This window comes from Mustela nivalis (genome assembly GCF_964662115.1).
Source record: "Mustela nivalis genome assembly, chromosome: 4".
In the NCBI taxonomy this organism is placed as follows: Eukaryota; Metazoa; Chordata; class Mammalia; order Carnivora; family Mustelidae; genus Mustela; species Mustela nivalis.
This window is the reverse complement of record NC_139023.1, coordinates 4,339,503-4,360,386: the sequence shown is the minus strand read 5'-3', so window position 1 is coordinate 4,360,386 and position 20,884 is coordinate 4,339,503. Positions and strand designations below refer to the sequence as shown.

The 20,884-nt window shown below is 49.7% G+C and overlaps 2 protein-coding genes across 5 annotated transcripts in view; both read left to right on the top strand.

The window, feature by feature from the left end:
* FRAS1 (Fraser extracellular matrix complex subunit 1) overlaps positions 1-4,258 on the top strand; it is a 409,483-nt gene extending 405,225 nt beyond the window's left edge. For all 4 annotated transcript variants that reach the window (XM_082726544.1, XM_082726546.1, XM_082726545.1 and 1 more), the window contains one exon: positions 452-4,258. In XM_082726544.1, coding sequence (XP_082582670.1) covers positions 452-1,063 — 612 coding nt within the window. In that variant the 3' untranslated portion in view covers positions 1,064-4,258. The remainder of the gene's footprint in view (positions 1-451) is intronic.
* A 9,900-nt stretch (positions 4,259-14,158) lies between these two features.
* The window catches only part of ANXA3 (annexin A3), a 45,829-nt gene continuing 39,103 nt past the window's right edge, over positions 14,159-20,884 (top strand). The window contains exons 1-2 of the mRNA XM_082726542.1: positions 14,159-14,255; positions 17,120-17,169. Coding sequence (XP_082582668.1) covers positions 17,155-17,169 — 15 coding nt within the window. The 5' untranslated portion in view covers positions 14,159-14,255; positions 17,120-17,154. The remainder of the gene's footprint in view (positions 14,256-17,119; positions 17,170-20,884) is intronic.

The following is a 20,884-nucleotide window of genomic DNA, read 5'->3' as shown; positions in this document are numbered from 1 at the left end:
ACGCACAGAATAGGTATTTAGTGGATATTTGTTGACCGACTAGTTTAGCTGAAGTTCATCAATAAATAGTAAGTCAGTATAACAAGCAATCGAAGGTCACGGGGAGTAAACGTGGGTATTAATCCTATTACTTGGCTGCTATCAGTAAAGACTGACAAGCCCAAGAATGTACTTAGCTAAAGGGACCATGAAAGATCAATTCTTAGGGGTGGTCCTTACACAGATAGGGCAACAGACAAGGATGTGGACAGCTGGCCCAAGATGATCCCAGTTTGGAAGTAAAATAGAACTTACAGTATTTGGTTCCCTTCTGGGCCAGGAGACACCAGCCACTGCTCATGCTTCCGCGGAGACCATTTACCAAGGCTGGTGGTCATTCCATTTCCTTCCTTAAGAAGTGGCCGTGGGCAGCGGTGACCTGGGCGCTTTGTCTCTCTGTCCCCTCCCGCAGGTGGAAGCAGGGCACCAGTGGTACCTGCAGGTGATCTACATCATCGGCCCCGACACCATCTCAGGGCCCCGCGTGCAGCGCTCTCTCACGGCGCCTCTGAGGCGCGACCGAAGGGACCTGGTGGACCCCAGCGGCCGCCTGACCCTCGACGACTCCCTCATCTACGACAACGAAGGGGACCAAGTCAAGAACGGCACCAACATGAAGTCCCTGCACCTCGACATGCAGGAGCCGGTGGCGGCTGCGTCTCTGTCCCCGACCGGGGCGTCCATCGGCAGCGCCCTCGCTGCCATCATGCTCCTCCTTCTGGTGCTTTCGGTGGCTTGCTTCCTCACCAGGAAGTGCCAGGAGCAGAGGAAGAAGCCGCCCACGGAGGACTTTCTGGAGGAGTACCCTCTGAACACCAAGGTGGACGTGTCCCAGAGGAGCCCGGACAGGCCGGAGAAGAACTGGAGCAGACAGTACTGCACGGTGCGGAACGTGCACAGCCCGGGCGCCGCCGAGGGCGCGTCTGCGTTCAAGGGCGCGTCTGCGTTCAAGGGCGCGCAGCTGAAAAAGCTGAATCTGGAGGTCAGGGTTCACAACAACCTGCAGGACGGCACGGAGGTGTAGCCGAGGAGACGGATCCCGTGTGTATTTTTTTCTAAAATCATTTTTATAAAAACGGGGGTCAAATACTGGTATTTTTATAATCTTGCAGTTTAAAAAGGGAAAACTATCGCTTTGAGTGGCGGAAGGCACACATCACACGCATCAACTCACAACTGAGCTACCTCACGGGACAAAGAACCACCGAGACCCCAGAGTTCGGGAGCAGAGTTCCTTGGGGAGACCTCGTGCAGGCCGCTGCGGACGGCGCCTTCGGCACAGCTGGGTGTAGCGCGATCTCAGGGCTGGCGGGGGTAGACCTTTCCTCTGGCTGCTGGGGCTGGGGGGACTGGGACCGGGTTAGGTGCAGCGCAGGTCTCGGGGCAGGGGAGGGGGGCCATCCGCTTCCTAGACCGCCTCCAGCTTGCTTGTCCTGGGGCTTCCCCTGGGCCCCGAGCCGAGCGCAGTGTTTGGATTGCTGACACTCTGATTTCATTCAGAATCCTGCGAACCAGCACCACCGACACCTTCGCTAATTGTATCCTCCTGACAGCTCTGCACACTGTGGCCTCTAACTGTCCCTCGCACTTCCAGAGCCTTTCTGCCTGGGGGCTTCAAAGGGCCCTGCATGGGAGCCCTGTGCCACAGCTTTCAGGAGAAATCACACAGCTCCCGGTCCCCAGACGTCTGGCACAGCGGACCCCCCCTTACAGAAGGGCAGACTGAAACCTGCCGGGAGGAGGGGCCTGACCAGCGCCTCGAACACATGAGTGACGCCCGGCGCCCTCGGCCCAGGGGGACGTCCTCGTGCCCCGCTGGCCTACACTGCACCAAGGACGTGTCAGGACACCCTCCCCAACAGACAAGGCTGCAAAACAAGAGACGTGCGCCTGGCCCGTCCATTCCGTGTGGCCGTGGATGCCTCCGAATCCCACCTCCGTGTCCCGCCGCCCCAGGCTCTGCCCCGTCCCGTAGCCGGCAAACCTGCGTCCTCAACTAGCTGCGAGTTCTGTAGTTTGCAAGGGTTTCGGAAAAGCAAGTGATTCATTCAGATAAAGCAAATTAGGAGAAATCCCAGCTCAGAGTGAAATCTGTATTAACAGTCACCAGCTGGGACTCATAACGGACCACGTCCCAGCGCTCGTGGCCGACGAGGGCGCCAGGTCCCGGGACTTCTCTTTGGAGGGGTCTTTTCTGGTAGCTCAGGCACTTACTGTTTGACCACATTAGCACGCGACAAGGCCATAAACACATGGCTTTAAAACGATTTAGTGTGCATAAGCTTCAGGATTTTGTGCGTGGTGGGCACACAGCTTGCCTTTGTGTTTCTCATTTTGGTTTTGGCCGACTGGCAAAAGCACAAGCATGTGCGTCGTGTTGTTTTGAAATGAAGGCACAATTTCATTCCTGGGGTGTAAAAGTCACACTCTCTCCCCGGCACACGACGCACCGTATCCACTGAGCAGAGCACAGGGCAGCGCACTGCGTCTGGCTTGTATTAGCATGACCCCGGCTCTTTGAGAACATTCCACACCACAAACACCCGTTCTAGAAAGCCAGAAAGAACGAGCCACGAACAGTTTTCAGCATCTGATGGACCTTGTGAGCCGTGCCTCTGGTTCCTGGGCAGTGCCTCGCACTCTGGAAGTATCCGGCGGGTGAGCAAGTGAATGGTGTCTTGGGCGAGTTGAGGGGGAATCCATTCAGGAAGGGAGAGATGGTGGTGGCCAGATCGCACGGGCAGATAGCAAAAACAAAACAAAAAACCCCAAACTGTCTCTTCTGCTTGGCTCATGAGTTAACCTCGTTGGAACAAAGAAGCACCACGTGACATGGGCACGGCTCCCGCAGGGTCTCCGGACGATGGAACAGAGAAGCTCTCAGGACGTATCAGCAGACGTGGAAACTGTGAATCAGCCTCCGGAGCAGGACAGCCTGACTCAGCAGTCTGAGGTGACTGAGGTCTTCAGGAGAGGCTAGAACAGGGTGAGCCCTGACTGGTCGCGTGCTCCTGGACACCAGCGTGGGCAGTGTGGGGCAGACCTTGTGGACCGGCCTCGGGAGTATCCGGACTTAGTGTCTCACGGCTGGAGAGCTCATCAGCCTGGTGTGGAATCTCCTGCAGAACCATCTAGAATGTTGACGCTAATCCTTCCAGGACACCAAACCTGTCATCCGCGGAGCAGCTTTCGCATTGGCCTGTTATTTTTCAGTGTCCCCACCTGCCCGCAGGCTTCCACACTGAACACTTCCTGCGCCCTCGCCTTGGCTCCAACACCCTTGCTCATCCCTCCCCTCCCGCTGGGGAGGACACGTGCACGGGGCAGCGCAGACCCGCGCAGAGTGAAGCCACCGCGGGGAGAGATGGAGACGGAGACCGCCAGGTGCCCTCGGCAGCCTCCAGGACCCGGTCGTGAGCGGCAAGGACGATGCGGCAAGGACGATCTCCTGGGCGGACCATGAGCCCGAGAGCTGTCTGGGCGGAAGGAAAGCCTGGGACTGTCCCCGCCGCGCCCCCCTCCTGCTCGTCCCCCGACTCCGTGGACTTGTCCGGACGCTAGGACTTCTCCAGGGACGCGCACTTACTAAGTAGGGAGTGTTGAGACTGTGCCGCTGAGATTTACTGCTTTGCTACAGCTTCTCGTTTTGTTTGTTTTCTGTTTCACAGTAGGAATCCGATAATTTGGTCACGGACGCGAGACTCTGTTTCAGTCAAAGCCCTCCCTTCAGTTTCTCTGACCTGCTCACTGATGCCTCGTGGGCGTTTTTACTGATTTTCTGTACCGTGCTGTTCTGGGAGGAGGAACGAGGAGCCCTCAGGGCTTGCGATGGGCTCTCCCACGCTGGCTGCGAGCGTTGAGAGGGAGAAGGGTCCGCGCCTTGTTTCTGCCTCGCTGTCCTCTAGTGGTCCCCTGGCCGCCTGGACGCCACCCGCAGACTCCGCGGCGGGGTGTGGAGTTCGTGTCGGGACGTGCGTGCACAGTCCGTGCGTGCACAGTCTTAGGACATTTGGTGTCTGTGTCCTGTAGGTGTTCGTTGTTCTTGGATACGACACACGTGCTCAGACTGAGTGAAACATTTGTGGTGCTGTCAACCTGGTTTCTTGACTCAAATGATCTTTGTATTTCTAATCCTGATTTGTGTGTTACGAATTTCTGGTTTCTCCAATAGCATATGCCACTATATAAATTTGTATTAATAAAGGACCGTCTGGCTGCATTTTTTTTGCCATGTTCTTTTTAGATCATTCATCCCATTCATATAAGACATCGCCTTTGAGGTGGGAAAATCATTCCAAAATTTGAGGCAAAGTTCTTTGGAAAAAACCTGCCGGAAGGGGCTGAATCCAAGACACACGTGGACTGAGCTATGAGTCAGATGAAGAAGAAACTACAGTTCCAGATCATCATGGCTCATCTTCTGCGGTCACGTGAAACCCCAGTAGGAAGTGAAATAACTCAAATCTCCGTACACCATACAATAGGATGATTATTTATGCTGTATTTATTACCATCAGACCCTCTGAGGATCCTTGATATAGTGTGAAAATGGCTGGTCCTTTCACGCACTCACAAAAATTTGTGACACATCCCTAACTCACCTGGAGAGGTGACCAAGGCTCAGATAAGTTGATTGGCGTGTGAAGGGACAATGGCAGAGTAAGAGCAACTGAGCCCCCAAAGTCTCAGCATTCTGCGAGTCGAGGCATGTGTGCATGTCCTCCCTGGGGAGCTGCCTTATATTAAAAAAAAAAAAAATACTGCCAACGACAGTGACCAGCAGAGCTCTGTTTCACCCCCCCCCTTTTAAAATTTATTTTCAGAGTAACAGTATTCACTGTTTTTGCACCACACCCAGTGCTCCATGCAATCCGTGCCCTCGATAATACCCACCACCTGGTTCCCCCAACCTCCCACCCCCCGCCCCTTCAAACCCCTCAGATTGTTTTTCCGAGTCCATAGTCTCTCGTGGCTCACCTCCCCTTCCAATTTACCCCAACTCCCTTCTCCTCTCTAACTCCCCATTTCCTCCATGCTATATGTAATGCTCCACAATGAAGTAAAACCATATGATAATTGACTCTCTCTGCTTGACTTATCTCACTCAGCATAATCTCTTCCAGTCCCGTCCATGTTGCTACAAAAGTTGGGTATTCGTCATTTCTGATGGAGGCATCATACTCCATAGTGTATATGGACCACATCTTCCTTATCCATTCGTCCGTTGAAGGGCATCTTGGTTCTTTCCACAGTTTGGTGACCATGGCCATTGCTGCTATGAACATTGGGGTGCAGATGGCCCTTCTTTTCACAACATCTATATCTTTGGGGTAAACACCCAGGAGTGCAATCTGCAAGCTCAGCGAGACTTGAGAAAGCGCGTTTTCATAAAGTCTGAGGAAAGGAGACCACAGCCCTGCCTGGGATCTCCGCAGATACTACTGGGACTTGGTATAAACTTCCCTTCCTGCCGGTTTCCTGTGATTGTCCCTTGCCTAACAGCCAAGCTCTCAGTCCCAGAGCACATTTCTCTCCAGCCCCTAGAGAAGCTGTATCAGGAACCAAACTCCGAATCATTAGGGTTTAGGATTGACTATGAAAATGCTTCCAGAGACCTGAAATTTCACAGGCATCAAATTTAGAAAACTTGGGGGTGAGGGGCAGAAAAAGAGTTCTCACGGAGATTGTGCGACTCCTCACCAACCGTGGTTTGGAAGAAACATTGTGGGAACAGGAGAGGGAGATGAATACTGAGAATATCTCACGAGGTTCAGCACCATAGAATTGTTGATGTTATTGGCCAAAAGTAGTCCAGAATTAGTTGTTTTATGTGTCTCAGCCTAATATTAAAATGCCGTGATTGTGCAATAGAGACTCTGGCTCCAAATGAGCCTGAGAGAATTCTAACTAGAGCCCTCGAGAATGGTGTCCTGAGTGTCGCCGGTAGCCAGGCTGCTCCCCAGTAAAACATGGGGCACTTCCAGCAATCGAGAGCAGTGACTCCCTTACGCATCCTGCCTCATGCCGTCCTCAGGACAGCCCTAGCAGAGACTCATACGTCGTTGTCCCAGATAGTTTTCTTTGAAAGTTCCAGATGAAAACCAGGATTTCAAGTCTTGGCCACAAGACATTCTCGGGCACAAACTGGTGTTTAAATATGGTCCAAAGCCCCTATAGCTTGGATTTAATGCTTGTCATGAAAAATGTGGTCACTTGATCTATACAATAAGATAGATCCAGGCTGGATCTATCTTTCTAAAACAAACAAACATAAAAGCTAAGGGTTTTAGCTCTGGCTCACCTTGGTTTAAGGCCACCAAGTTCCAAGACGAGTTAGTTATGAAAGCTTATGAGAATCCCACTCTGGGAGAGCTTTCATAAATTGCTAAAAACCAGTTTCAAGATGTCTCCCTTATATATCCCTCACTGAGGAATGTGTCCAGAATGAACCAGTGCTCGGTACCAGTGACTCCCCAAAGAGTCCTTCTGTCTCCACACCAGTCCTCTGCCCTGATTGTGCTCTAGGAAACCGACTTTCCAGACATGATTCTCCAAGGCTCCCTTGCCCCTTGGCTTCTGGTTGGGATTGGCCAAATGGAGACACTGATGGGAAAGAAATTAAGCTGTGTCTATCCTTCCTCCCTACTCCCCACTGCCTTGCCCCATGTGTGGCTCTGGTTGGTTTCCTCCAGGGCCACAGCCCCTCTTCCACAGTCCAGTTCTCAAAAAGTTGGTAACAGCAACCCTCTCTTGCCTACAGGCGTGAAGTTAGTAATGATTTCATCCTGTTCCTGGCCGTAGAACCTTCACCATCAGTGTGGATTCCTTTAACTTAACCTGCCTACACACTGTAAATAGCCCCTTTTCATTTTTTTTTAAAGATTTTATTTATTTATTTGAAAGAGAGAGAGAGCCGGTGAGAGAGACGGAGCATGAGCAGGGGGAGGGGCGGAGGGAGGAGCCGGCTCTCCACTGAGCAGGGAGCCCGACGCAGGAAGTGATCCAGGACCCTGGGATGTGATCTGGGCCAAAGGCAGAGACTTAACAACTGAGCCACCTGGGTGCCCCAGGATTGCATTTGTTTAATATAATGTTTAATAATGGCTGTGTTTGCTTGCAAAATTCCTAAAAATGTAGCAATTCATTTTTGCATGTCACGCCAGGCTCCGCACACCACTGTAAGAGCAAACATTTAACACCTACAACCACTCAGTCAACTAAATCCGCTTTTATTAGTTTTCGCCCCCCAGGCTAGCCTCGATTTTAAATATACCTCAGTAACGTTGATCTAAAATCTTATGCTTGACTCCCAAATGGTTCTATTTAGAGAGAGACAAGGTGATACAGGAAAAATTAGCACTTCTAAAACTATAAGGGAGTTCCCTGTATTCAGAACGGTGCAAATATCATCAAATAATCTTTTCTGGGTTCTTTTTCTGAATGACTACAAACCTGGTTTCTGAGATCTCAGTATTTATCATTATTATCATTCAACACTTCCTTCTGAGAAAACTCACGCTTTGAGGGAAAAAATATTAGCTTTATAGTCATGCCGTAGGGTGATTCTGGTCTAAAAGATGGTACCTGGCCGTTGTTGCAAGGAGAACAATTCAAGCAATCACTCTAGAGCACGTTTTGTTTCCAAGTTACCAGCCCGAAACCAACGAGGTTAAACCCTGACCCTGCAACAGCACAAATCAATCCTACAATACCACCACCTACTGCTCATTTCCCTCTGGATGTAAGCCCAGCCCTGTTGCTTCCTGCTTGTGCGGGACACAACCTGTGCACATTCCCCAAGCCCTCTGAGCCTGTCTCTGTGTTTGCAAAATACGGCTAATCCCACCGAATCGAAACTGGTTAGTAAGCGTGAAATAAGACCATGTCCACAAAGGCATTGCTCAATGTCTGGCATAAATAGTAGCTTCTCGATAAAGAACCAGCTCCCGCCACTATGCTGGTCCCAGAATTTTCCAGATGAGTTGATACTTTCTAGTGTCTTGCGGCAACCTCTGAGAGGGAGTCAGAGTTCCAGGCAGAAGGAAAGGCAGGGCGCCGCCCCATCTCTCTCGGAAGGAACCTCATCATCCCTTCAGATTTGTGACTCTGGCGGGCTCCCTGTCTGGCTCCTTAAGCAAGGCTCTTTCTCTGTTTCTTCTAAATTCAGCTCCTCTTCCCTTTAAGGAAGGATGATCTCTGAAACCAGTGGTCCTCAAGCTCTAGGCCGCATCCGGATCACCTGGAGGGCTGATTCAAACAGGAGGTCTGGGGTAGGTCTGAGGGAATTTGACCTTCTAATGGGTCCCCATGCCCCAGCCCAAAGAAGCACTGTTCAAGACCTTCCTGAGCGCCAGCAGCCCCTGTCGCCATTAAAGGCAGTGTGTATTATCTTGCTGAAAGACTAGAAAAAATGAGTTTATGTTGTTGTAGATAAACCGAACCAAAAGTTTACAGGCATCTAAATGACAGTGGCCTTGTTCTAATCCTTTCCTTCAAGCTAATCTTTTCACTAAAACTTTGCTCAAGACAATAGCAGTGGTTGTACGGCAAACCTGAGCTGTGGTTGAGAGATACGGGGCACACTAAAAATGAAGAAGAAAGTAAGAATTCTTTCAAATGATAATGTTAAAATTATTCAGATTGCGTTGCCTGATTCCCTGACTGTCCCAAACTTTTAGTGTCCTTTTTCTTCTAAAGCCACAAGTTTTTCCCCCGGGTTTTAGCATTACGTATAACAAATTATAAAGCATCTTAAATTACTGACTTTAGCTTCCCAGGAGTTGGTCTTGACCTCAATTAGATTATAAACTCATTGATATCTGAACTATGTCACATTATTTCCTTTTAGTCTTACATAGTGTTATGCCTTATAGGTAGTTTGCAGTTGATAGATATTTACCAATGACTTTTAATTAAAATAAATCCACATGTCTGTGTTGATGAAAAATCAATAAATTAATTGAGGAAAGTAAGGTACAAAAGTATAAAAATATACTGCTTTTGTGTGAGAAAAGGAAGAAATAAGAGCATGTGTTCATTTGGCTTGATTTTACTTAAAACAATGAAAGAATATACAAGCAACTAAAGAAAGGAAGGGCTTACCTGAAGGGGGCAGCAGCGAGCAGCAGGGATGAGGTGGGGGGGTGAGGAGGGGTGGGGTTGTTAAGATCCACTGATGGATGTCTTTTTAGAAGTAAAAAAAAAAAAAAAAATTAACCATGTAACCATCTTAAGAAAGTTTTATTAACTGAGGAAGTTCAACTATTCCTTTTCTCTTAAATTTTCTTAACAATGACCAGATTTATTCAATTACTGTTTGGCTCTGATAGGAAGATCTAACTGCACTGCATGGAGGGTAGTACCAAAGGGCACCCAGTGGAGGTCATGCCCAAAGGAGTGCTGAATCTGCTTCTACTGCTGTTGTGACAGATTAGCACAAATACTAGTGGCTTAAAATGACACAAGTTTATTCCCTTAACTCTTCTAGAGATCAGAAGTCCAAAATGGGTCTCACTAGGCTGAAATCACAGTAGTGGCAGGTTGCATCCGATCTAGAGTCTTCGAGTGAGAATCCATCTCCTTGTCTTACCCAACGCCTAGGGGCCCCCTGCATTCCTGGGATCAGCACTCCCTGGCCAGCAATGACCAGTCGAGCCTTTCTCACTCAGCCATTTCTCTGCTCAGCCTCTGTTCCCCTCTTCCCCAATAAGGACCCTTGTGACTACACTTGACCCGCCCAGATATTCCAGGATAAGCTCTTTATATTAAGGTCAGATGATTAGCAACCTTAATTCCTTCTGCAACCATGGTTCCCCCCCACCATGTAACATAACATATTGACAGTTGTCCAGGATTATTTGGGGCCATTCTTTTGCCTACTGTCCAGATCCATCAGAATTTGAACAAAATTTTGAACCACAGAAATCAGAAGACCCAAACCATGCGCCCCTCTCCTACTGTTGCGTGCCAACCAACAGTTTGCCCATGGGTCTCTCTTTTGTTGGATGATTTGTTTCCGGAAAAGGGAGGGACCCATAAAAGGCAGTTAATCTATATTTCTTTCCCTGTCAACTGAGCTAACAAGGGGGCGTGAATCATGGCAGTTTCTGTCGTTAGAGAATGTGACTGTAACTGTGGGAGCTTTTGAACATAAAAGAAGGACAGTTTCACCTAGATTACCTGCTAGTACTTCCCCTCCCCCTCATTCTCACGGAAGCCCCGTGGGTCAACCTCTCGGCATCGTGTGTAAATTTATCACCGTCGTGATTAAGATGAGCTTCGGAGCAGGCTGACTGGGTGTGACGCTTAAAGGCACTGGACAGTTTATGCAACTCTAAGAAATAGTACGTCCTGGGACCCACCTCATTTGATTGAGGTGTAAGGTAAAGGGAGGTGGTGTGTACAACACATTCAGATTTGCACCTGGCATATAGCTGGTACTTTCAAAAATGAGCTCTGTTGTCAGTTATTTTGTTGTTTCAAAGACCAAAATAATATTTAATAGTTTATGGCTTGAGCTCTTTTTCCTCGGAAGGTCTTATTTCCATGGCTAACCCTATCCTGAGATGTTGAGACCTTCGTGTCCAGACCTGAGTATTGGATGTAGGAGCCTCTCCAGCCATCCTTGTTCTATCTGACAACGTTTGGCCATGTCGGGAGCTCCCTACGCCGCCTCCGCCGCTCTCTGTGTACTGCAATAGGACTGGCCATCCTGTTCGTCCCATAGGATGTCAGAAGTCATGGTGCAAGCAAGGGTCTGAGAAGTGCTCGTGTAGTTGAGTGTGCGCTCTTGCACATGGACAGTGCTGGAACAGTTTCCTCCAGGTGGCTGTTGCCCTTTTAGCCTGGGCTCAGAATGAACACACGAAGCAGCCCAGCCATCCTGCTGCTCCGGGAGAACAAATGACTTCTTTTCACCCCCTGAATTTCTGGGTGGTTTGTTAGACCGCGCTATGGTGGCAGTAGCTGATACATTTGCCCATCCTCTCAAAATGTTTCCCAGTATCGTCCCGTTTAAAGATTCTTTGAAGTTGCCTAATCTGCAGCCTATTCATAACTTCCAGTAACCACCAGCTCCCTGCACCAAGCATTCAAGTGTTTCCTCTTTTTTCTTTCTTTACTTGATTTTCAAGTGATAATGTCATCAACCCACCTGCCTCTGAACAAGAAACTATGTACAATAATGTTCCTTGTGGAATTATTCATAGTAGAAAAATACTGAAACAATGTAATGTCCATCATCACAAGAAGGATGCATAAACCATGACGTAGTCATAAAACGAAATACAATGCAGCCTTTACAATGACCATAGCTGCTAGAGTAGCTAACACTGGACAGAAAGAGCTGGTCGAAGGATATACATCACGACATCATTTATTTAAAGTTTTAAGATCTGAAAAACAGTGTTATGTAATATTTATGGCTGTGTAGAAATTTGAAAACAAGTATAACCACATGCACAAAAATTATGACACTGAATTTATTGTTGGGTTATCTCTGGAAAAAGAGGGAGGCAAATCGATCCAAAAGAGCACAAACGAAACATCAGTGGTATCCATTTGTCTTTTCAAATATCTTGAAAACATTCTAAATGAACACAACACAATGTTTAAGGTTTGATAAAGCTGGGTGACAAGTACATGGGTAGTCAGAATTATTATAATATCATTTATTCTTGTTGGTATCTTTGAAAATATTTCACGATTAAAAATTTTATGTAGCAACTTAAAAAAAAAAGATTTTAGTTATTTGAGAGTGTGAGAGAGAGAGAACATGAGAAGGGGGAGGGTCAGAGGGAGAAGCAGACCTCCTGCTGAGGAGGGAGCCTGATGCCAGACTCGATCCCGGGACTTTTGGATCATGACCTGAACCAAACACAGTTGCTTAACCAACTGAGCCCCCCAGGCACCTTATGTAGTAACTTTTAAAGAAGAGACTGTGGGAGTTGTGAGCTGCTTGCTGTGGTCTGAATTTTGTGTCCACCCAAAATGTATCAAAATCCTACCCCCTAAAGCCATGGGATTCAGAGGTGGGGCCTTTGGGATGATTAGGTCGGAAGGGCAGAGCCGTCAAGAATGGGATGTGTGCCCTCCTTATAGAGGCCCCAGAGAGAGCTCTCTTGCCCTTGAGGCCACGTGAGGCACAGCAAGAAGACAACTGTCTTGGGACCAGGAAGGGCGCCCTCACAGCAAACCTGCTGGAGCCTTGATCTTGGACTTCCCAGCCTCGGGAACTGTGAGGAGAGAGTGTTTTGTTGTCTATAAGCACCCAGTCTATGGGAGCCTGTTAGGGTAGCCTGAAGGGACTAGGACACGGCTCTTCTTGACTGTTCCCACAGTCGGTTGTTTCCAGAGTTCTTGGTTGTGGTCTAACTTGGACTCTTGGGCAAATCCTGAAACGGGCTTGACCCTAGAGCGGCACCTGCTTCTCTCTGGGAAGAAGTCCGGGTTCCATCCTGACCTCCATCTTTTGCGTTTGCCCTCAGCCGCCCTGCGCTTTCAGCGGCTTCCACGAACCGGAAAGGCAAGACAAGGGACCGTGCAATGCCAGTTGCCACAGCCCAAGCAGCCACAGTCGCCCCAATTCCACCTCTAACAGTCACTTTGGAAGTCCCAGTGGCAGAGACTCTAGAGTGCGCCCACGGGGTTTTAATTTTCTCTCCTCTCTTCCGCTTCCTTGCTCATGGAACCTGCATCTCTATCTTTTTAGAGGCCGACTGAGACCATCGGGCAGTCTCCCCCAACACCTGCAGTCCTTCCTGATGCTGCTCCCTGATGCCCCCGGACCTGAAGTCATTCAAGATCCAGCCCTGCTGGGGGGAAGGTACCTAAGGGCTGAGGCCAGTGCTGAGTCCCACTTATGACACCTTTTCCTCCAGGGGCTTTGGACCCATCACTTTCTAATTTTGTTTCGTCTGCACAAACTCGGAGGAAGCGAGCCCCTCCGGAGCTGGAGATGGACGGGGGAGCGCGGTCGGGTCCTGGGTCCGCAGCCTCGCACCCAGGATCGCACCCGGCAAGCGGCGGCAGCGTCTCCGTTCTCGGCGCGTCCTTCCAGACGCAGCTGCTCCCGGGTCCCCCGGTCCGAGCCGGGCTTCCGTTTCCAGCCTCCCTCCTCTGGTCCGTTGTTCCGGAGCCTACGCGCCGCTCCGCCGCACCATCTCCCCGAGCCCGCGGTTCGAGTCCCGGTACCGGCGGGTCCCCAAGCTCAGCCGCGGAGCCGCAGGACGCCCGGGGTGACCGTCTGGGTCCGCCCCGTGTCCCTGCGTGACTTCGCTGAGGTCACTTAACCCCGCGGTCGGGTTGGTCCGGTGTGACCCGTGGCGCACCGCGCACCGGGACCCCCGGCCTCCACGCGCCCGCTCACCCTCGGTCGCCATCGCCAAGCCCCCGCCGCGCCGGCAGCTGGTTCTGCTCACGGGGGAAGCGAGGGGGGAACAGGCCGAGTGGGAAACAGTCTGGAGCCCTCGCTTAGCCGCCGGCGCTCGTGACGGAGGAGCGGACCCCCGAGCCCGACGCCCCCAGCTCCCTCCGCGGGTCACGCGAGCACCGCAGCCTCGGGCCCCACCGCGGAGAAGCGGATCTGCGGGCGCCCGGGCCGGAGCTGACTCACTTCTGCGTCCGCCGGGAGGACGCGTCTAAGCAGTCGGAGAAGCGGGGGACAGGTGGGGCCGGGCCGGGGGTCTGAGGCTGTGCGGTTCCCCCTCGTCCGCGGAGGCGGGTCTCGCAGCCCCGGGGACGTTCCGGAGGCCGCTCTCGACACCGCGCAAGCCGCGGCCGCCCCAGCAGGGCCGCGGCCAGACGGCAGGGAGGGCGCGGGGCACGGGCGGGGCGCGGGGGGGACGCAGCCCGTGCGGGGGCGGCGGCGGGGCAGGACGCGCGGGCCGGGCCAGAGCCGGCCGAGCCGCGGGCGCAGAAGGCCTGCGGCGGGTCGGAAGCGAGCGCGAGCCGACCCGTGAGCGCGGACAGAGCGTTCCCGCTGGACGCGGCGGGGGGCGCGGGGCGCGGGGCGGGCGCGGCCGGCCTTTCCCGGGCGTCGGCGCGGGGCAGGTGCGGCGGGAGGCCGCGGGCGGGGCGGGAAGGGGCGGGGAGGGGCGCGGGCGGGGCGGGGCGGGGCGGAGGCAGGGGCGCGGGCGGCGAGGGCGCCGAGCGGCCGCGGGCGGCGCGCACTCCGGCTCAGGCTCTCCCGCTCGCCGGGTCGCTCGGCCGCGCAGCAGGTAAGACCCGCGTCCCCGCGACCCGCCCGCGGCTGCCGGCGGTGGCAGCGGGGCCTCCGGCCCCTTCCCCGGGAGCGCGCCCACGCCGCAGGCCAGGCAGAGCCCGCGTCCCCACGTCAGAATGGGGGAAACTGAGGCCCAGAGGCGCAAAAGCGGTGCGCCTGGGGAGGGTCACCCGACCGCGGCGACGGCGGCCGCAGACCCTCGCTTCTGGGGACCCCGCGGCCATCGCAGCCTCCCGCGCCCTGAGCGTCTTGGGGACAGAGAAGGAGCCGGGGTCGGAGCTGCCCTTTGGGTCCCCGGCGAAGCGGGAGGGCGGGCTCGACCCCGGTGCCGAACACTTGGAGCCCCGCCATCCTCGGGAGCCTTCGCTCCTCTTAACGTAGACCTTTTATTTTATTTCACTTGGAAATTTCTTAGGTGGTAGAAGAAACGTGTATTTAGACATGGAGCGTTGGGAATCCGGGAAGTTTGCTTTTCCTTGAAAAGACTCCCCTCTTCTTTGATTGCGAGTCACCGCCCCTGCTCGTGACTCATCCCGCAGGCATTTGAGTCAGCAGGTGGGGAACCCGAGTCCTTCCTTGCCAATGACCTTATACAGGAAGCTGAGGTCTGTGCAGGGGCTCCGAGGCCCCGGTCGCTGAAGGCCCCTCTGGCTGCTGATAAGGACCTACAGTGCGGGACAGAAATCCTTCCCCGGAATCTGCCTTCTGCGGGGACAGCAAGACTGAGCCCTTGGGAAGAGCTACATTTACAACCTGTTGTATCAGCATCATCAAAAAAATGTAACTCATTGAAACATTGTTCTCCAAAGATGTCCCCATTGGCTCACGAAGGCAGAAAACCTCAGACTGAGGAGAAAGGGAGTTTACAGGTGTAACTTGAAACTCTTAAAGTTTAAAGATTCTGGAATCTTGTTCTCAGAGCTGTGGGGTCTGAGAGGCGCCCTCTGCTGAGAAATGGGGATGGAGGGGAAAGAAAGGAAATGATGTAGATCCCCAAATTCCTTTCTGAAAAGAATGTTTAAGGTTCTGTTGTGAGGTCATTTGGATTTCTTCTTAAAATTTAAATCAGTAATAATTGTTGGATCAACACGTAGTGAATATAGGCTGTGACAGGGTATGGGGCAGGCACTTGGGTAAGGCGGAGCATGGGAGTTAACGTCATACCTTTGGAGTGTGACTGTCCAGATTCAGTAGGGGGACCCTTATGGCTGTGTGCCTAGAACATTATTGTACCTGCTCTGTGCTCCAGCTTTTTAATATGTAAAGTGGAGATGTGTGGGATTTTTTAAAAAAGATTTTATTTATTTATTTGAGAGAGAGAGCGCACAAGTAGGGAGAGCAGCAGAGACTGAGAAGGAGAGGGAGCAGCAGTCTCCCTGCTGAAAACAGAGCCTGATGGCGGGCTCGATCCCAGATCGCAGGACCCCAGCATCATGACCTGAGCCGTGGGCAGACACTGAACCAGCTGGGCTCCCCAGATGCCCCTAAAGTGGAGATGTTCTTAATGACAACTAGCTCCCTTACTAGGTTATTGTGAGACTTACATTAAGTCATTCATTCATTCAGTATTTTTTTTAGTGCCTTTTATGCCCCAGTGAACTAAAATGACAAAAAGCATTGTGGAAATTAACCTTCTAGTGTTTTTTATATGGCCTTGTACATAGGACGAACTCAGAATCGCAGCTGATACTATTATACATATGATCCCTGCCTTCCTCTTCCCTTTCTATAGATGAAGAAACAAAAGCTCAAGGAAGTCCAGCAGCAAAATGAGAACTAGTGATACCTTGTAGCCACTGTGTATCTAGAGGGATGTAATGTTAGATCTGGTAACTAGAAAGCCCACTGCCCTAGGCTACAGATTGCCTGAGAAAATCAGGCTAAGTATTTCCATGAATGTCTAGTGTAATTTCCTACTGAACTTTGTTCTGGGGCTATTACTGAATTTTTAAAATATTTTGTTCCCAGGATTGGTGGGAGCAACTTGCATTTCTAAATCGACCCTGGAGATAACGCCAGCGTGTCTGAATAATGTCTACATAGGAAAAGTGCCTGGCTTCCCAATAGAGCTCCACCAAAGAATTGCCCTTTTTACCTCTGGGCCCTACCAGGAACTGGACTGCCTCCTCAAAGAGCAGGCATGTCTGTTTACAACAGTCCGTAGGCTGGGAGCCTTGTAAAATGTAAATGGAGATAGCACCGTCACACGCAAAGAATCCAACTGAAGCCAGCTCAAATTTGTTTCGGGATGGGTTCAGAGGAGACAATTTCTGTTTCTGTTGTTGTTCCCCAGGATGGTATCTATCCTGGTTAAAAGAAAACTCAGTAATCAACATAGTTCTGGTAGACTTTTTTATTATTAAAGATTTTATTTATTTATTTGACAGAGATCACAAGTAGGCAGAGAGGCAGGCAGGGAGAGAGGGGGAAGTAGGCTTCCTGGCCAGTGGAGAGCCCGATGTGGGGCTTGATCCCAGGACCCTGGGATCGTGACCTGAGCAGAAGGCAAAGGCTTTAACCCCCTGAGCCACCCAGGCATCCTTCTATTGGACTTTTAAATGAATGAAGAATTTGTTTTCCAGGAAACATATTTATAAACCCTTTAAGTATGGAGATTTTTTTCCCCCTTGTTTTGACCCCTTCCCAGTCGCGCACAGTCTGTCCTTGTCCATAGCAGGTGCTCATAAATGTTTGTGTAGCGTATAGGGCACTTGATGGTGGCGCCACATGGCCTTACTGAGATGGTTTCTCTTTGAATGTTGACTTCCCTTTTTTTGGATTAAAGATTAGGGTTATTCTGAGATTATGGTATTCTGAATCCCACATTTATTCTGCTTAGTAATTGTTTTCTTTAAATAGGTTCGTGTGATCTCAAGTCAAGCAAAGGTGGGATCATGGCTTCTGTCTGGGTAAGTAACACTCAAGCCTTCACAATACCGTAACTTATCTTAGTCAAATTAAAATGCCAAAAGTCAAAATATGAAAAACAAATCTTTGAAAGTTTATAACGTTCATTGGAAAAAAATAACATGCCAAAAATACAAAGGGATGTCTAAGAAGAATAAAATACAAACATGTGTTGTAGAGGTACATAGCTGAAATAATCCGTGATGACACCAAAGTAGAGGTTCACAACGGAGTAAATTTAGTTTGGGAGTTATTATATGATAAGGATAACATTTCAGGAAACATATCAGGAAAATGTTGGCTTATTCAACAAATAATGTTAGGAAAATTTCAAGCCATTTGGGAAAAAAGTAAATCTGTATTCCCTCCCCCTTCTGACCTTAAAATGCATTTCAGATGGATAAAATACTGATGTGAAAGAGAGAAAATATGGGTGAATGTTAACAATACTTGTGAAGTAGGGGCGCCTGAGTGGCTCAGTGGGTTAAAGCCTCTGCCTTCGGCTCAGGTCATGATCCCAGGGTCCTGGGATCGAGCCCCACGTTGGGCTCTCTGCTCAGCGGGGAGCCTGCTTCCTCCTCTCTCTCTGCCTGCCTCTCTGCCTACTTGTGATCTCTCTCTCTGTCAAATAAATAAAAATCTTTAAAAAAAATAATAATCGTGCAGTAGAAAAGGCATTTGCAACTATAATTCCAAACCAAAAGCCTAAAAGAAAAACATTGATCTACTTAACTGCATATAAACTTCCTATTTGTAACAGCAAATGACACTATTAGTAGAGTCAGAAGACAACCCACAGGGGAAAAATATTTGGAGCACACCAGACAAAAAACACATTTTCTTAATGTAAAAATGACCTGAATAAATCAATAAAAAAAAAAACTTGATGGAAAAATTTGTCAGAGCGTGAATACCACATGAGAAGAATGACAAATGTCCCAGGGACATATGAAAAGACGCTTTCACTAGGAAAGAAAGAAATGTAAATAACACAGTGAGAAACCATGTCTACCGGAAAATTGGTAGGGGTGAAGAAACCTATAATAAGACCAGTATTGCAAAGTCTGTGGGCAAGACACGTACTCTCCTACTCTGATCGTGGGAGACTACTGGATGGCACTTAGGGGACAACTGATGTTTAAACGCACACCGCCTTTTGCCAGTTTTTCCACTTCTGGGCATTTATCTTAGTGATGTTCTTGCATAAGGCTGAAATAATACAGACCTAATGACTCTCATTTGTATTAATGAAGATATGCAGACAGCATAAATGGCCACCATTTATAAAATGTGTATAAAATTATTAAGGGTGTATAAAATTATTAAATTACTCATTTGTAACCTACAGCTATTTTTTAAAGATCTGTCTATTTGTTTGTTTGTTTGAGGAGGAAGGCAGAGGGAGAGAGAGTCCCAAGCAGACTCTGTGTTGAGCATGAAGTCCAAAACCAGGCTCGATCTCAGGACCCTGAGATCACAACTTGAGCCAAAACCAAGAGTCGGGTGCTCAGCCGACTGTGCCACCCAGGCACCCCTAACTTACGGTCATTTTGATGTGATCGTTAAAAAGTATGGGGGAAAAGGTGGTGAGTTCTCTATATATTGATAATAAGAAAATGTCCAAAGATGTTAATTAGTGAACAAATAAAGTTATAGAATAGTGTGGAAAATGAGTGTGTTTATTTTTTAAATATTTTTAAGGATTTCTCTTTATTCCCTTGAGAGAGAGCGCGCGAGCACACATGAGCTGGGGGAAGGGCAGAGCCGAGGGAGAAGCAGGCTCCCCGATGAGCAGGGGCCTGACGTGGGGCTTGATCCCAGGACCCCAGGATCGTGATCTGATCCCAAGTCAGGTGCTCAACAGACTGACCCACCCAGGCACCCCATGGTTCTGTTTGAAAGAAAGTAAAAAGAAAAGAAAAAATAGATGCATAAAGACTATATTACATGAAAACTCTCTGGAAAGGCAGACCTGTGAGCAAGGGCACATTTGCTTTTTAGTGCATCACCTTCCGTGCTCTAATTTTTTTGTTAGTGATGAACATACATATATTTCTCAAGTGAGAGACAGAAAGGCTTGAAGAATAGCTTATATGGAGATATACCAGCCCTAGGTATGGGTGGTGCTTGTGGGAGGTTTGCTTGGCCCGTTATCCCCTTACCACTGACCAGGGGGGCAAGCTGTCCCCCTTCCTGGTCTAAAATTCCCACTGCTATTATGGATACTTCGTAGAGTCAGATGGAGGGAAAAAGCATCTCTCCAAAATGCTGGTGTGGAAAGTCTCCCTCTAGTCCTTGTCCATTAGTAAATCGACGTGGGGTTGGTTGGTCAGGCTCTCCACTTCGTTGGCCGGCGGATGCCTTCGAAGTCGTTACTCTTCCTCTGTGTCTACTCTTCCTCTGTGAATTAAACTTTATGGTGGCTGTGCATGTTTAAGAAAAAAAACAGTGTATATAGGATTCAGTACTATCTGCAGTTTCCATGGGGTCTTGGGAAGCATCCACAATGGATGCGGGTGGGGCTACCATACAGACATACAACGGAGTATTATTCAACCTTAAAAGGGAAGAGAATCCTGGCACACGCTACAATGTGAATGAGCCTTGAAAACATTATGCTAAGTGAAATAAACCAGTAAAAGACATGAAGAGACAAAATACTATGATTCCGTTTATATGAGGCATCTAAAGTAGTCAGATTCGTAGAGACCAAAAACAGAGTTGTGGTGGCCAGGGGCTGAGGAGGGGGATGTGTTGCTTAACGGGTATAGAATTTCGGTTCTGCACAATGAAAAACTTCCGGAGGTCTGTTTCACAATACTGTGGATATCCTCACCGCTACTGAACTGTTGTACACTTAAAAGTGGTTAATGTGGTAAACTTTATGTTATCCTTTTTTTTTTTTTTTTTTACAATTAAAAAAAAAAAAACCAACAACCTGGCGATTTCTGTAGTTGTTCTTATCACTAAGTTTTACTGCTTTCTTTTTCCCTCTTACACACAAAAGCACATGTATACCTGAACACAAATAAGCGATCCAGTCCATGCTTTTCTCCGAAACCGCGGATCAGCTCGTGGTTACTCACGGATGAGGAGCTTATCGGAGTGATAGGATCCAGAGAGGAGAGTCTGGCTGCCGTTGTGGTGTGTTTCCTTGCGGATGAAAGGACAGCTGGTTTTCTAGGTCTTGATCTTCCAAGTGCGGTGCAACCTCCCATTGTTTCAGATGAGTCAACAGTCCACATTGCATTACTGTTTCCTTTGTTTGGAAACATTGCTTATCTCTGTGCAGGCCTGTGTTCTCCTATTTAACCCCTGATGAGAAGTTTGCTCTCTTCAGACCCAGGGTCCCTTTGGGTTGCTTTTAAGTCCACAGCCGGCACTCGTGAGACCTACAAATTAGAATGTCTTGGGAAACTGACCTGTGTGTGTGGTTGATATCTTCGTTGCTTTGGAGGTGGCCGGCAGGTGCTCAGGAGCTCTTGGTGGGGTGGGCCCATGAGCCCTTCCCCATCACAGGCTTCTCGCTGAGCAGGATGGCTCGGGCTCTGCGAGCGGCCGTCATGCAGAGATGTGGGCCCGACTCGTTCTCGGGGATCGTGTACCTGATGCCGCTGACGGTGGCCCGGACGTTCTTGTTAATGGTGGTCGCACGTAGGAAGCGGCAAGCTTTCTGTGGCCGGATCTCTGCTTCCAGAGCACCACTAGACCTTTGTC